This window comes from Diospyros lotus, unplaced genomic scaffold, assembly GCF_014633365.1.
Source record: "Diospyros lotus cultivar Yz01 unplaced genomic scaffold, ASM1463336v1 superscaf1, whole genome shotgun sequence".
In the NCBI taxonomy this organism is placed as follows: domain Eukaryota; kingdom Viridiplantae; phylum Streptophyta; class Magnoliopsida; order Ericales; family Ebenaceae; genus Diospyros; species Diospyros lotus.
In genome coordinates this window covers 5,615,222-5,632,803 of record NW_026267104.1, presented here as the reverse complement: position 1 = coordinate 5,632,803, position 17,582 = coordinate 5,615,222, and the positions used below count along the sequence as shown (strand labels likewise).

General features: G+C 35.8%; 2 protein-coding genes across 3 annotated transcripts; one reads left to right on the top strand and one right to left on the bottom strand.

Moving 5' to 3' along the window:
- Window positions 1-6,739: 6,739 nt before the first annotated feature.
- LOC127792800 (probable hexosyltransferase MUCI70) lies at window positions 6,740-10,384 on the top strand. The gene is made up of 4 exons (XM_052323387.1): window positions 6,740-7,082; window positions 7,168-7,374; window positions 7,744-8,304; window positions 9,692-10,384. The coding sequence occupies exons 1-4, from the start codon at window positions 6,821-6,823 to the stop codon at window positions 10,024-10,026; spliced, it is 1,365 nt and encodes a 454-aa protein (XP_052179347.1). The 5' UTR covers window positions 6,740-6,820; the 3' UTR covers window positions 10,027-10,384.
- Window positions 10,385-11,069: 685 nt separating this feature from the next.
- Window positions 11,070-14,849, bottom strand: LOC127792785 (nuclear intron maturase 1, mitochondrial). Of its 2 annotated transcripts, XR_008021220.1 has the most exons (2): window positions 12,447-14,849; window positions 11,070-11,258 (listed from the first exon to the last, which is right to left on the bottom strand). XR_008021220.1 is itself a non-coding variant. In XM_052323370.1 (1 exon), exon 1 carries the CDS (start codon window positions 14,658-14,660, stop codon window positions 12,555-12,557), a length of 2,106 nt encoding a protein of 701 aa, XP_052179330.1. In that variant the 5' UTR covers window positions 14,661-14,849; the 3' UTR covers window positions 12,368-12,554. The 2 variants fall into 2 exon arrangements, 1 of the variants encoding a protein (XP_052179330.1); XM_052323370.1 differs by lacking the exon at window positions 11,070-11,258 and having other exon boundaries at window positions 12,368-14,849.
- Between the last annotated feature and the right edge of the window lie 2,733 nt (window positions 14,850-17,582).

Sequence of the window (17,582 nt, the reverse complement as noted above, 5' to 3'; positions counted from 1 at the left end):
ACTGTTGCACAATTAATTGCATGCGAATTATGCCCATCAAAGATTGACAGTGACAGGCATGGGAGAAGGAATGTGATTCGTTCTGCCCAAAAGTAGGGTTCTCAAAAGAAGAAGAAGAAGAAGAAGCAGCAGCAGCAGCAATTAACATCAGCTTTTCCATTCATATATATACACGTATGTAGATTCTATATATATATACACATATAGCATCACTGTGTTAATATAGCTGGGCGCTCCACTGCCTAGTGCAGATGGAGGCTGCATTTGGTGCTGATCAAATTCCTTTCCATTGCAAACAAAGTATAAGACATCTCAGTAGTGTTTTGTGTGTAACCCACTTTTGACAGTCTTTGCACATTCCTCAACTCCCTCTCTTTTTCAATAACCAAAGAAATTATAATATTCTCCTCAATTACTTTATCAATATATTTAAAGAAAGTCAATAAATATTTTGATAGCAAGTAGCTAGCTAGCTAGCTTTCTCTCTAATCTTATATAAACACCCAAGTAAGCAAGATATATATATATATATATCTGAAATTTTATGAAAATAAGGTTGATGATCTTAGGTAGCTATAGCCTGGAGAAATTGACATCCAAATTGGATTCCAACTTTTGCACGCATTGACTTGTAGCTATCTAGGCTTAGAAAAGCTGGAATTAGAATATATAATAATAGCAGTACTTGAGATGAGAAACTCTTCTTCCAATGGAGATGTTGTTATCAGCCCTGGAAACCCTCAATAATGGAAATAAAAGCGGCCTTCCATAATTCAAAGTGGATTGAGATAGATAGATGGCTCCCTCTACGTGCTGTGTCCTAAAGTCTGAAGACCATATCCCAATCTCCCTATTCAGAATCTTCCTATCAAAAGACAGCCCCAAATGAAACTGCAAGAATGGACAATTTCCCCTAATTAGTATTCTTTTTTGAGGCTTGCCCACCATAAATGCAGTGGCAAATTCACGTGTGAAATGTTCTGGACTGAACTACTCCACTATTAAAATTAATTTTTATTGTAAAAAAAAATAATTAAAATTATTTTTTTAATGTAAAAAAATATTTTTTAATAATAATTAAGTAAAAAAAAATTACAGCACAATCCAAAATTTATGATATGCAGCTCTACACTCCAAAAAAATATCAGCCTCCCTCTATATAGATTTTTGGATTCTCCCCTACATAAATGTTAGTATTTTCTGTATAAAAATTCTGTAAAAATACCGACGGTCGCTCTGGCGTTCTTGCGACAGGTCCGAAAAGGAAGAATTAAATTTCCCTGCAACTTGTTATGCATCCATCCAACATGAAATTATGTATGTACGTATAGGGGCCACTGCGAGTACTGCAGTAGTATACCCAGAAGGTGGGAATTAATTTGTTCACTGAACAATGAAGTTGCTATACCTGGAGAGATTCGCACAGGCACTGACTTAACATTTCTGCTCAAGGTGCATTGTACTGATCAATAAATATGTTCTTCTTTCCCCGTTAATTTTGAATTTGAAGCACATATTTATGTTTATATATATATATATTATATCCATTAGATGAGAATTCTGTGTTGAGATTTTCATTTTATTTTTCTAGGAATCCAAAAATACTCTAATTTTGATTTGTCCCCCAACTTTTGGGGAGTGCCAGAGGTTTTAAAGACACGTGCCAGCACACAAGAGCTGCAGCCATGAACTGGGCTGGTGACACGTGCCCGAAGGCGAGGCTTCAATGACGTGGCCTGCTGTCATACGTTGGTTTCGCTGTCGGCCAAAGTCAGAAGCCGCTGGGATTCAATGGCAATCAACGGCGAGGAACGAACGCACCGCTTTGTTGAAAGAGATGTAAGCATAAACGAAGATAAAGATTACATTCCACTGGGAGTCACCACAGGGAGAAAGCGTGTGGTCCACCTCGTACATGGGAGCCACGTGGAGACACGGCAGAGGAACAAGTGGCGGAAGAAAGGACGGAGCTCGGATCGCCGGTGCACGCGTTCTGTTCAGTAGTCAAAAAAGGGCTGAGAAGTGAAAATCAAATCATATGTACAACTGCTCCAAGCATGCATGCTGTCGCCACCGAGCTGTAAATGGTACAGAGTGCGATTGGATGGAGGATGAGTGAGGTGGCGGTGGCCCCACGTCACCCATCCCTCACGACTCACGAGTTTGCTTAATTGCTTCCGTTCCGTACCGTCATCGCTTATCATCGCCGTCGATCGATCTTCTCTTCTTCATCTCAGACTTGAAGGACAATGAAGTAAATTGATCAAACGTGGAGAAGACTGATACAGTGCCGTTTTGGACAATTGATGTCCGTCGCTGGCATGACCGCCACGCGTACCGCCACGAGATAATGCGCCATGCACGTCGGGCCCAAAATTGACAGTTTATCCTTTCCAATGTAATAAATTAGAGGATAGCTCGTGGAATTCATTTATATATATATATATATATGTAAAAAATAAATAATTTATTTTTAACTTCAACATAAATATTTAAATAAAATAAGAATTGATGTAACGATAAATTATTTAAGAAATCAATTATAGTTTAGAGGTTATAATTTAATATAGTTATTTTTTTTAACAAGCTACATAAAAAATATTTTTAAAAATTACTTTCTTGACAATATTTTGTAACATCAAAACTTAACATTTACTTATATATAATAATATTTTGTTATAGTTAATAAAAAATATAATGATTAAATTAATGACAACTTACTCCCTGCTCTGTTATGTACTGAACTGAGCAGTTCAGTTATTTTGCAGGGTTTGATGCATGTCAGAAGCAGAGGGACAGAGATTCGGGGAATCTGTCATAAAACTGGGAGGGTAGACGCTTGCTGTCACGTGCCCACCGATCGCGTGGTCCTCGTGCCACCACGCTTGGGTTAGGCCTTTGCTTGCCTTATATCGTTTTTTTTTTTTTTTTAAAAATTTTGATGTTTGACATTTAATTACATCAAAAAATATAAATTACATATGTAAAATTTTATTTTATTATATAAAATGAATATCGAACTCACAATTCATTAAATTGATATCAACATATTATTTGTTCAATAACTCAACTTATGCCCTAAAAACGTGAATTAAACTTTTGTTTACTCTCATACAAAAAAATTTATGTGTAACGAGTAAACAACACAAAAATATACATAAAAATAAGTTTATATATATTTTTTAGTTTTATTATATTTATGGATATTGATAATTTATATTAAAAAATATGACATAATATTAAAAGAGCACTGTATGTATAAAAATATATCATATTAATATTATATAGAAATTATATATAATAAAGGTTGAAGGGACAATTATGATCGAATTTGCTTATTATTCATAGTCCTTTTATATACTCTTTAAATTTGAGATTGTCTTGTTAGTCTTTGGATTTGAGTGCATCTTAAGTTGACTCTTTTCGTAAGAAAAAAAATAAAGGAGGGGAGGGTTTCATTTCCCAAAAAAAATTTCAATGCTCAAATTAATTATTATATTTAAAAATGATATAACAATAATGTAATAAATAACAATAAATGAGATATTTCACTTGTTAAGCGTTTCACCTTTATATAAGTGATCCATATTGAGAGAGTGACAAAAATGAGTCCAAATCAACAATTATAATGGGATTTGTTAGATAGGTGAGAAGACCAAGTATGGACCCTCTTCGAGTCTTGGGTCCATCATAGGCTCGGGGATGGTAGCTTGAAGGTGGGCCGAGTTGCTATTGAGTCTTCTTTGTCTGAAGGCCCAACTTTCAGGTTGGGCCATTTTAAACTTTATAATAGTATTTATCATTAATATATATAATACACCATTTATATTATATGTATCATTAAGTTTGACGACGTATGAATTCTTTGGTTTCTTAATTTATAATTATTATGTAATTTTTATATATAGAAGTATATAACCTACAAAGTACTGTCGAAATATTCTTGTGTGGGTTTGGTGTTTTGAGTTTGTACCTATGCTTGGGCCTTTGAATATGCGGGCCCGTCTGCCCGCTAGCCCAACCTGTGTATGGGCTTGGGCTATAGACCTATAATAAAGGCCTCCTATGATAGCTCTAACTTCACATACCAAAGCAAGCCGAAAACAAACTCATCGACCCTTCCGCATCGGGTCAACGCTCCATTCACTCAGAACAAGTGGGAAATCTCCAAATAAACGACGTGAATCGCAAGGTACCAAATTGATAATTTTTAATTACTGCCAGCTCCACTTTTAGCTGCCCACAATAAAGTAATCTGCATTAATTGTCCTCATGCACTATAATATGGATTATTACAAAGGATCTTACTATTTGGATAGAAACAGTCAAGATAGAATTGTTTTTTTTTTTTGGTATTTTAATTATTGACGTTAAGATAATTATGTTATTTAACATTTTATTTACCAATAATACCCTCTTTAGTCATAATTCAAAATTTCAATCTCTCTCTTCCTTGTTAAATTTAAATTTTAGTCTCTCACCTGATTTAATGAATTTTTAGAATCCTAAGAGTCACAATAATTTTAAATACGAATTATTTTATTTTGTTCGAATTGATTGACTCACAAGATCACTAAAGACATCAAATGACAAATATCAGTGATGAAGCCCACCCAACAGTTTAGGCAACCCCAATTTTTGGCGGGCTGCATCTAAGATGCAATCTGCTGGAACTTAGATGCAGTCCAGCGGTAACTAAAATTTATAATTTTGTGACTAAATAAAAAATTAAAACTAAAAAAAAATAGTTTTTGTGGGCTACTAATTTGGCAATTTACTGAAACTTAAAACCAAATCAAATATGTAGTCCGCTGGAACTGCATCTCTTCCAGCGGATTGCATCTAAGATGCAGTCCACCAGACTGCATACTGCATCTCAGTGCGGATTGCATCTTAGATGCAGTCCGCTCAATGTGGGCGGACTTCAACACAGATAAAATCCACCCGTTAAGTTCGAGGCAAGGGAGTAATTTTAAGATAATCCATGAATGAAAAAAATAGAAAGAGAATATAAAGAGAATACATTGATTACAGCCAATGGTGTGCTGCCACCTAAGTATCATGACTGTCATTATTCATTTTCATAACTAATTTTTTTTGCTTTGAAAATATGTAACTTTAATGTGTTGGGCAGTAGTTTTAGGCGGGAGTTTTAAGAGGGAAGCATATAAGTGAAGACATGAAATTTTTATAAGGTTAAAATTATCTTTTTATTTTGTTTAATATAATTAAAATATTATAAAATAATACAAAACAAGAATTAAATGCCTTTCTATCCGGATAGATTCTATCCAAATAAATTTATCGTAATATAAAATACTTAGTCTTTTGTTTACTTCCAACTTTGATCTTTGAGCTTCCTAATTACCCCCTTAACTATGCATTCAAGAGCCAATGTCAATGCCAAGTCACCCCCAGATTTGGTGCAAGTGATAAACTTTTAAAAAAAATATTGAGAGTGATGGGAGATCAACATTTGGAAAAAATAAAAATATTTCATTTGGTAGGGATTAACTACATGTCTAATTAAAAGTGTATAAACTTAGAACCATATTCAATTTATTCAAAAATTAAATTAGGAAAGAATGTCGATCTCTTTCATGACTAAGTAAAAGAAGTTTGGACACCTAAATTATTAAAAAAAAGAAAAAAAAAAAGTCAATGCCAAGTCCTTATTTTGTCCTTTTTGTTTGGATGGATCATGCAATACACATGAGCATTATACCAATTACAACCATTTTGATGATTTATTTCTTTTTTGTTTTTCTTACTAACTCTGTACCAAGGATTTATGCATGGTACTATCTTATGAATCAACTCTTTAAAATATAATAAGTGTATTTTTTTTTATGTATATAATAGTGACATTTTAAAAATATAATTTTTTTAAATGCATAATTATAAATGAAATAGATTTTTATTATTTTATCAGGTTATATAAAAATTTAGTTCTTATATAATTTCTTTTAATTAAAAGGTTTTGTAGAAAGGAGTAAAATGAAATAAAGCTTGAAACATTGATGGGATGGCCAAACTCCCAACAACCATGCCGTGATAATAGTAGTAGTAGGCCAAGCTGTTGTCACCAAGTTCTCGTGGCCACATGCACTCACATGATCCATACCACACAACAAAACTACTTGTGTGTTATATTTCCAATTTTTTTTTTTTTGTTTTTTTAAGAAAAATAGTTTGTGTTTAGACAGACTTTAAAAGGAGCAATCACACATAAAGAATCTCGATATGTTTTTTGGCATTACACGTTTCTTGATCACATCGAGATTTGAAAAAAGACAACTAAAATATGAAATATTCAAAATTATATCTCGATAATCCTAATTTCATTGTGAATGTCATTTCATGTCATTCTATTAAATTTAAGTAAAATGTTAAAAGTATTGTTTATTAAAGGTTAGTACAAATGTTACCATATTAAATGTGTCTAATAAATTTATATTAAATGACTCACAATTAACAAAAGCATCACAAAAAGACATTCCTGAAATAGAGAAAGGAAAAAAATAATAATAAATTTTACAAGTGATGATGAATTTGGATCGGATTTATAGACTCAAGAGCCTAAACTCAAACTGAAGCTAATATCATTTAAGTCTAATTTTTAGAACCCAAACTCCAACTTAATTAAGAAAAAAATTAAATCAAATCGATTAATTACCTTAATTAGTCGATATTTGGGGGTGACAAAAAACAAAACAGAAAACAATTTGAAGAGTGTTTGATTGCGGAGAGTCTGAAGCAAAAGCGGGGATGGGGAACTGAAACCAATGAAGATTGAAGAGTGATTAGAGATAGTGACGTTATGGGAAAGGCAACGGCAAGGACGACGCCACTGCTCTTGCAATCGAAGCTGCTCTGTTTCTCTCTGCTCTACCTCTTCTCCTCCCTCTTCCTCGCCCTCTACACCTCTTTCTCCTCCAATGCCAATTCCAAGTGCCTCTTCCGCTCTTCGCCCTTTGACCCCATCCAGTCCCCTCTCTTCTCCTACCCCTCCTCCTATGGCGAGCACAAGCATGCCGTTCCCACTCTCCGCTCCTCCTGTTCCTCCCCTGTTTTCTTCTCCGGTAGTACCCATCTTTCCAGCTCGCCTCTTTCCTGTTTCTTTCTTTTCTCCCGTTTTGATTGATTCATTTTTGTTTTTTTGGTTAGAGTACTTCGTGGCGTTCAAGGAAATCCGAGAATTATGCCGGAATTCAAGCTCTTCGGGTAAGAATTTGAGGTATTTGCAGGGGAAGGCGAGGAGTTTCGGTGGGAATTTCGATGTGTGGGAGAGGGTTTCGTCTTTCGATCATTCCGACGATGCTGGATTTGAGGTTCCCTGCGGGTTCTTCAAGGATTTTCCAGTCAGTGATCATGGTTGGTTTGGTTTCGGCTTTGATCTTCGGAATGTTTAGAATTTGGTTTTGTTTGCTTTCCTTTTTTCTCGAGAATTCTGGTGGGATCGGCAGCTCTTTGGACAAATTTTCATTTTCTTGTGTGGGCATTGAAGACTTCACCACTTCTAGATTTCAGGAAACTTGCAAGAAAATATAAATATGAATTCTGTTTCTAGATTTTGCCTTGTGATAATCATAGGAGTTGTGAACGAATTATCCAAAAATCTTGATATACCCCTGTTTCTTCTTTTTTCTTTCGTTTTGGGAGATGATCAATTGAATTTGGATGAGATGATATGACAATTGGCCCTTTTTAATGTTTGCAACTTCTTGTTTTTGTACGATGCAGATCGAAAGGCGATGGAAAATTGTGCCGGAGTGGTTGTGGTCTCAGCTATTTTTGGTGACCATGACAAAATCCGGCAGCCAAAGGGCCTTGGCTCGAAAACCCCAGGTTTTGTTTGTTTCTTTATGTTTGCAGATGATTCCACACTCAGAACACTTGATTACCACAACTTAATTCCAAAAGATTCCAACGAGTACAGCATTGGCGTTTGGAGAATTGTAAGAGTCTCGGTTGAGCGTCTGTATGAGAGTGCGGCGATGAATGGGATGATACCAAAATACTTAGTTCATAGACTCTTCCCAAACTCGAAATATAGCATTTGGATAGATGCAAAGCTGCAGCTTGTGGTTGATCCGTTGTTGTTGATTCATTCGCTTGTTATATCTGAGAATGTGGATATGGCTATTTCTAGACATCCATATTACATTCACACTATGGAAGAAGCCATGGCAACTGCAAGGTGGAGGAAATGGTTTGATGTGGATTCATTAAAGAAGCAAATGGAGACATACTGTGAGAATGGCTTGCAGCCTTGGACACCCAAAAAGCACCCCTACCCTTCAGGTACTGTATTATCACTGTATTTCTTTTACGCTTCTCTGAAAAGAATAAGAAAGAAGAGAAAATTTGCCATTCCACTATGGTCTTCATTTTTTACAAAACACAGTTAGAGCATCTCTAATGGGAGTGTCATTTTAGAGTACTAAATTACCTATTTACAACTTTGAATAGTATTATAGTATTTTTAAAAAATAAATCTGTTCCAATGGCAAGTGCCAAATTAGAGGTATCATTAATATTTTAATATTTTTTATTAAATTTTAAATTCAAATAATTAATATTTTATAATAAAAGTTAAAATAGACTAATTAAAAATGGTGGTTGAAGTTTGCATCTCTTCTTTTTTCTCTTTCCAAAGGTTACAAAAATGGCACCCCAAGAGGGTTGTTGCCATTTTATAACCCCATATCTCACCTCATTGGAGTGGTTAATTTTTAATTCAGGGTGTCATTTTGGCAGTTATGGAAATGGCACCCCATATACTACTCCCCATTGAAAATGCTTTTATGAATCACGAAAAAAGTATAAAAGAAATGGTAACATGGCATGACGAAATATTAATATGCAGGGAGGAATTTGGTGTAAATGATATGCATTTTTGCAACTACCTTAGCTACTTTGTATGTATGTAATTATATATATATATATATATATAAAAGTTGATTCCCACTTGAGATGTTGATGAAGCCACTTTGAAATGTAATGAGCTGTATTTTGTTCTTTTATAGGAGATGGGTTGTATTTTGTTCTTTTGTTGGGGATAAGTTATACTAGAACAATGAGAAGTTTCTAGTAATTGGTCTACCTACATCATGGAATCAATTGAACTATGGCTATATCTTGCGATAAAAGCAATTCGGTCACTGATTGAGAAATGCTTTAGAAATAGGCCCATTCCTGCTATTAAATTTCTATCAAATGGTAGGCCCCAAGAACACGCTTTTAGAAAGAAATATCACAGCTTGGAGTCCTCGTGAAGTTTCTCCCGTAGCCTAGGCAACTTTAGGATTGTTCGTGAAGCTTGCCAGGTTTATCTTTTTTTCTAATTAAGTGTATTCTACTACCTTTACCGCATTCTATGTTTGATAGCGCCTGCCTTGATCTTTCACTAGCGGGAGCCCAGAAGCTGATACTTTCAGTAAACTATATCAACTATCTTAGCCAAACTTTTAATTACTTGTATGTAGACCTTTCAAGCACATCTGTGGAGAAATCTTGGTGGGTTTTTTGGTAACTGGCAACCGAAAATGAATTTTGCTAAAACTAGGCATTAACCTATTTCTGTCGTTTAGGCAAGTACACTTTTCAAGCTTTCTCCTAAACAGAAGATGAATTTATGTTGGTTTGATCCCAGTTTGATGAGAACCAATTTGTGGGCATTGGTTTGCAGATGTTCCAGACAGTGCCCTAATACTAAGAAAGCACAGTGTGGGGAGCAACCGCTTCTCCTGCCTACTGTTCAATGAACTGGAAGCATTCAACCCAAGAGACCAACTGCCATTTGCATATGTGAGGGACAAGATGAAGCCAAAGCTGAAGATGAACATGTTTGAAGTGGAAGTGTTTGAACAAATTGCAGTTGAGTACAGGCACAACCTAGGACCTGGTGGTGGGTCCAGCAGCAGGAGGACAAAGAGGGCTGTTTCTGGTGGTTTTGTTAATGGCAGCAGCAATAGCAGATGTGAGAGCTATCTTTTAGAGATGTGGGGGGAACCCCATGATTGACCTAGTTTTTGTCACTTTGGTTGAATTGATTAAAGAATCCGCCCAACTAACCAGCCACCCATCTTGCACAGAGAAAAGCTGACAAATTGGAACAGGTTGGTGCTTCACAGTTACGTATATTTTATTTGAAAAAAGAATAAATTAGAGAAAGAATGGATAGAAGAGAAATAGGATTTACGATGCATTTTAAGATCATATTGTAATTGCGTGGTCGGGTAGGGTTGGGTCTGGAGGTATATTTTAAGTCCAGCCTGGTCGGAAAATTGTATATTACATGGATATTTGCATTCAGCATTCACAGTTATATTTTTAATCATTTTTTCAATCCGAAGTAACAATTTATTTTTCTGTGGAGCTAGTTTTTTTTTTTTTTACCCCATGAAATTGTTTATATATGCCCCTTTTTGAAAATATACTACAGATAAAAGATAGTTAAAAATCTAGAATTTATGTAATATTGCATTCATTCAATAAAAGATTCCACTCCAATCCTCTCAAAAAAAAGGTGTGAAACACTTGTTAGACTCGCCTGTCCCAAAGTTGAATATTTGCAATGCTTTAAGAAAAAGGACAATTTTGCCATTAAAGCTACACTTGAATTGGGTTGGTACCCATAACGCTCATGAATTGTTGAGTGAGATCTCCATGCCTTATTCCAGCAGCAAGTGACAAATAAACCATCGATTTGAAACGAAATGACTGCAATGACAGAAAGGACATTGCTTGCTACCAAGCTTTGCTGGCCATTTTAATTTCTAGTACCTCAAAAGTGGTTGATGATGCACTTTCCAGACCATTTTTACCCAAGTTAAAATTTCAGGGTAATAAAAAAAGAAAAGAAAAGGAACTCTGACAAAGTTAAACTTGAGTAGCATTAACTCATTAATAAAGAAGACGATTACAGGTCAGCAATAAAAAAGAGGACAATTATTAAATATTAATGTCTTGAATTATTTATTGTCACCATCACCATTATCATTATGCAAGCTTTAATTCTACAAGGTAAATCTAGGTGGGGAGTTTGCTACCATCACTATTCTAGTATAAAGAACAATTTATGATTTATGAGTGGTTAAAACAGCCGTCACAAATCTTTAAAAGAAGCAGAAGAAGAACAAGCAGATTGGCCAGATGTTTGTTTATGGCCCAGAAGTCGCAACGTTTCCGGCCTTGTCCATAGCTTCCCCATCTCTGGCTTTTGAGCTGGAAGATGGGAATAACCATGTCTTCAACTAATAAAAACAAAAATAAAAATACATTAAGGGCTAGCTGTATTACCTAGCGTTAAGAGTCGAATGGGAACAACTATAAGATGTAAAAAATGGCAATAAATGCTAGAGAGAAGTAGTTTTAAGTATAACTCGAGGCTATGATATTTATCTCAACCCCAAGAAATCTATACTTTTTATGACGAATTAATTATTCATTTTATCTTTTACCTTTCCAACATCCAGATAATGAGAAGGATTTTAAACCTAATTCCAAAGTTCACGAATATGACGCACTAGTTGTGAAGGAGAAAACAAGAAACTCTTGGAATACCCTTGTTTGTATTTGTCAGCAATATTTTTTTGAATCGCCTTTTTATTCATTGTCAACTTCTTCATCAAATTTTGAATATGCAGGGATCAGAAATTATTGGTTTATTTTCTCACATTATCCAGCACCCTCTCTCTCTCTCTCTCTCTGACACACACACACACAAACCATGCAACCCAACCATCACCAGCCGCCATCCACAGCTACACATTGAGCCACCACTGCCAAAACCTTCTCTTCTCCCACTCTCATTGACCACTTACTGCCAGAGTCATATCTGTTGAATGAAGCATGATTTAACCCCATGCCCCCCCGCTAAACCAACCTAACGGTCCTAACCAGAACCTCAGCCGTCATTTTTCTCCAACACCATCTAAACTAGATCCAATAGCTATAGCAGGACTGAATACAACAGACACAATCAGATTCAGAGCCATCTTGAAACTACAGTTCTCTACATCGACGCAGTCATGCATTCTTAAGACATAAGAGGGTCTTATTGATACAGAGGTCTCTACTTCTTTTCCTTTCTCATGCCTTGATTCATTTGGCCATTTTATGGGATATTTGTTCTTGATCGAGGTCATGTCTTTTTTAAAAAGATTTGAATCTTATTGTTACGTGAGTTTCTACTTTTCTTCTTTCTCGTGTCTCCATTCCTTTCAGTAATTATATAGGCATGTTTGATGGTAGCATGTCTCCTTCAAAACATATCGACTCTCATCAATACTAGGCTTTCGACTTCTCCCCTTTCACATGCCTTGATTCATTTTGTTTGTTATATAAACGATAGGCACTAGAGTGAAAATAATATAAAAATCTTTGATAATATAAAGCATGTGATTCTAACAGAAAACACATTCAGACTAGGTGCATCTGACCTCCATACGCATTAGGCAGGTTGGAAATGCTCCTTCATCCTTTTGAGGAGACCTCCTTGAAGAGATCACCATCATTAAAACTGTGTTTCTTCAATTTCATGACTGAATTTACAGTGGTAGCAATGAAGCATTTGTTGTTTCTTTTCCATGATTAGGCAAGAAGCTGTGAATTCCTAGTGTCTTGCAGTCCCAAACAATTTCAGATATCTCATCTTGAGGCACATTTAAACTGTCATGTTTGACTGATCCCTGCAACTCACCGAAGAATTTGGGGTTTTGTAATCTGATATATTCACGCAACACCCTCTCATGTTCAGGAAACCAATTTCTTGGGAATGGAGTGTAATCACAAGACGGTATTAAGGACATGCGAGAAAACTGTACCCCCTCAATGGCATCAACATATGCCATTTTCAAAAGATCAGAATATTCAGGCATACAACTGTTGCTACTTGTCCTCAATGGATGACTAAGATCCCGAGAAGCTATCTGATATACCTTTGCACGTGATTTGAGTTGATACCTGGCAGCATACAATTTAGCCAAAGAACTCCGTATCACATATGCAAAAAATGCAACAACTTTTTTGCGGTTATCTGCATATCTGTACCAATCTGCCATGGTCTCGAGGAACTTGTTCATCTGTGCATTAGTATGAGCTTGACCTGAGTACAGCATTGGAGTGCAAGGCAGTGGCTCTGGATCCTTATCACCCTTAACGAGCTTGAGCTTTCTAAATTGACGAGCACATTGTTGTAAGCTAGCTGTAACTGAAAGCAAAGTGCCAACCCCTTTCTTACTCACAATTTCACCACCAGTTTTAGTGTAATGAAGAGTAGGATGTATCACCCGGAGACATATTATATGGTCCAAAAACTGAATTCCTCTACTAATGTGTTCTATTTGCACCTTTGAGTTGTCCAGCCTCAAGCCATATTTGCTCTCACAAAATTGTATTATTTCTTTGCGGATTCTCACTGCCTCATCTCTAGGTCCCCGGATCCCAATTAAAAAATGGCCCCCATAGCGAATATAATCCATTTTCCTCGTTCTGTCCCTTCCACTTGATGGAACAAACTCTGGCCAAGCGGGGTTATGACTACCCTCATCGCCAGAATCTTTCCAAATTGAATCAAGCTCGGAAGGCCTAAAGAACTCAACAATTTTCTCTTCCATTACATGATCCAATTCATTAAGGCACACATTAGCGAGCAAAGGACTAAGAATACCACAACAACCGTAGCTAGGTACCTTGGCAGCCTCCTCAGGTGCGAAACTATAGAAAGTTCTCAGCCAATATGGGTCTGGCTTTGGCTCATTCTCATTTAGAGTCTTGTTCCTCCTACGACCCACTTTCTTGTTCTTCCTTTTCTTCGCAATCTCGTCTTCACCTCCACTACCGCATTGTGATTCATTCTTTATTGGTGTTTTAAGCCCCAATCTGATCAGACAAAGAACTTTCCTATCCTTCAAAGCCTGCTCAACACAACCCATCACAAAATTCACATCAACGCCATCAAAAATTCCACTTACATCGCCTTTCAAGTACCACAGGTACCCGGCAAAATTACTGCGAATGGTCCGAATAGCCGTATGGGCGTTCCGACCGGGCCGAAACGCGTGCGATTTCGACGAGAACCGAGCCTCCAAAATGGGCTCGAGAATCAGCAGGAGGACTTCCTGAACCACATGGTCTTGAAAATGCACGGTGGCACGTTTGGAGAGCAATTTGGAGGAAGGTTTTTCGTGGGGGCTGCGAATGTAGATCTCAGCCTTGGCGTTCCAGAGGAAGCGGCCGCGAACTACGGCGTTTCGCAGGGAGAGGAGGTCGTGGAGGACTTTCGATTGCAGGGCGGCGCGGGAAGGGAAAGAGCCGGTCACGTGGGCGCACGTGCGCTGGTAGGCCAGCACCCAGAGGTCGAGCTTGGAGAGGAAGCCGGTGAGGTTGGTGAAAGGTCTGCGGGTTTGACGGTCGGAGAAGGCTCGGACCCAGAGGTCCGAGATCACTTGAATTGGGTCTTCTTTCAGTAGCGAATACGGGTCTTCTTGCTGGTGCTGCGGCAGCGGCGGCTGGTCTGCGCTGTGGCGGCGGCGACTGTGGAGGTGCGAGAGAGTGGGGGCGGAAGTGACGCGCCCCATGTGTTTGATGAATGTTCTCAATGACATTTTTTCTTTTAACGTCTTGTCCAGCAAATCCAACTTCAATGCTCTCATAGCCTCAACCTTAGCTGAGCTTCTGCCCTATCGCTCGGTCCATCAAGGCAGGAAAAGAGAGAAAATGTGTAGCTTTGCAGTTCTTGCTTTGCTCCTAGGTCCTACTCTTTCCACACTACGGATTTTCCTTTCCCCTTTCTTTCCATTTTCATGCAATAGTTAACATGACTTCCTGACTGACTTCGAATTTTTAAATTAGAGAAAGTAACGGATGCTGATCCCCTCGTACTTTTATTTCACTTTTTTTTTTTTTTAAACAAAACCCCCAACAATGGATTGTAATCTATGCAATTCAACGGTTTCTTTTTTATTATTTATCTCTCAAGCTTGAACTATGAACCATCAACTCATTTTCGTTACGTGATCATCTAAACTCATGGCATAAATTTTATATTCTTCACTGTTATGGGTATTTACTGCGCTACTCCTCATGGATTGGGTTTATCCAACAACGGTATTTTTATTTCGCTGGCTTAATCGTTTAGCTTGCATAGCAATATTACTACTGAATGAAAGGGACCTACTTACTTTATGTGAGGCAAATCAGATCCTTGATAATACGGAACTCACTCTCGATTTGATGAAGATGATAAGGACACGCTGTCCCCCATAATATCATCTTTATACTTTTGTATTTTATGCAATCGTAAACAACTTTCACTATAAATAGGAGTTAAAAACACCATTATAAGAGATAATGACAATAATAACATATTGTTACTCTACCGGAATAATCAGATGATAGTTGTGAAATAGGTATCGTTTTGGCCGAATAACCTAAAAACCTCTTACATACGTTCTATTCCGTTTCTCCTCCTTTCATTTGGGCTTAATTCCCCATTATGAGCCTACGAATCACTATCAACTAATTCTAAACGTTGACATTCATTGTAATGGAGCTAAGATGACAAATTCACATTTCTATTAATAGTTATGATTTAAATCAAACATTTTTCAAAAAAAAAAAAACTCATATGTAGATTCATAAATGGTCACTATATTAGTTATATCACATTCCTCTTTTTATTCAATAAAAACTATTAAAGAATATATTTTTTATTTATAATCCATCGTTTATTAATTATTTAAATAGTAACTCACTATCTAGTTTATGAATTTTATAAACAAAAGCTAATGATGGTATCTGTTATGGGTATTTTTTTAGATCACTTTTTATGGGCTAGACTCAACCCAGTAGATCGACTTAATCTCCCGAAACCTAAGACCGTCTCTAATGAGACGACAAAACATCACACCAAAATGGTGTGATGAACAATGGGACGCCAAATATGGCATCCCATTGTTCATCCATGGCATTTTGTCGTGGGAAGTTTATGCCCAAATTACCCTTTCTCTGTCAATGTAAAAAAATGTTATTCCCATTATATCCTTTTTTAATTTTGTTTTAGTATGTATAATTATTGATTTTAGTCTTAATTTATATATTTAATTTGATCATTATTTTTAAGAATATAATAAATTAAAATTAAGCAAAAATAATTATAATTATTTAACAACAAAAAATATTTTACCTCATAAAATTTAAAAAGTTGAGAACAACGTGAGTAATACAGAAACGTAAACATTAAAAATAAATTCCAACATATACTTAAAATGAAAGACAAATATTTAATTTGCCATTACATAAATAATTAAATAATTTTTTGAAATAAATTAATTTTTATGAATTAAATAAATAAGAAAATATAAATAATACTATTCATTTGGTATAAGTTTTGATGTAATGGGCTGGAGATGACTTAATATGATAGTGTAAAAATTGCACCATTTTATTGTAAAAGTTGTATCATTTTGAAGTTTTGGGTTGGGGATGGTCTAATAGGCTTAAGGCCGAGCTTGTTAGAACAATATCACACATCGCTGAGACCCGAGCTTAAACCACAGAACCAAACGAGTTCTTAGTGATGCTTCCAGCTCGCTGGCCTAACCAAGCAAGCTCTCAGCGATACTTCTAGCTCACTAGTCTAACCGTTCAGCTCGCATAATAATAAAACTGCTAAATAAATAGAGACGAGAGCCACATACCCTATTTGAGGTAAACCAGATCCCTGACAATACGAAATCCACTCCCAATTTTATGGGATTGATAAGGACACTTTGTCCCCATGACATTATTCTTCCATTTATGGATTTATGTGGAAATTGTAAACACCCCACACTATAAATAGAGGTCAAAATACCATTGTAAAAGAAGATGATGAATAATAATGATATATTGTTACTCTGTCAGAATAACCAGAGAACAGTCATGGACTAGGTATTATTCTGATCGAACCACATAAAAATTTCTATGTATGTGACTTATTGTTTGTTTTGATTTGTTCCTCCTCTTTGCATTTGTATTCATTTTTTTCATTACGGGCCTACGAATCACAATCGATCAATTCCGCATCGACAATATCTATATTAGATAATTTCTAACAAATATTATTTTAAATATTTTGAATGACTAATTTATAAGATTCTATCACTTTCATGTATTAGTATCGTGATTTTCTTTCTTTTTTTTGATAAATAAAATAAATAACGAAATCAATAGATAATCTCCTCAAACTTTTATTTACTTATTTGAATAATGACTTATTATATAATGCTGTATAAATTACGGATAAAACAACTAATGATATTATAATAATATATATCATACGCCCTGATGATCTAATTTTCCAATTAAGAAACCCACCTACTAATGCCAATATTTAAAATTATTATTATTTTATAAAATTAAACATTTTCGTGGCTTTTCTTAATGTGAAATTTATATCTTCATTTTCCTTTTCATAACTAAATAAAACCCACAAACATGCTAATTTGCCCATTTGGCATCTTCATTTGAAAAAAAAAAAAAAAATTATTGTCAGTATTGTTTATTTTTAATCATATAGTAATTATCCATTCAAG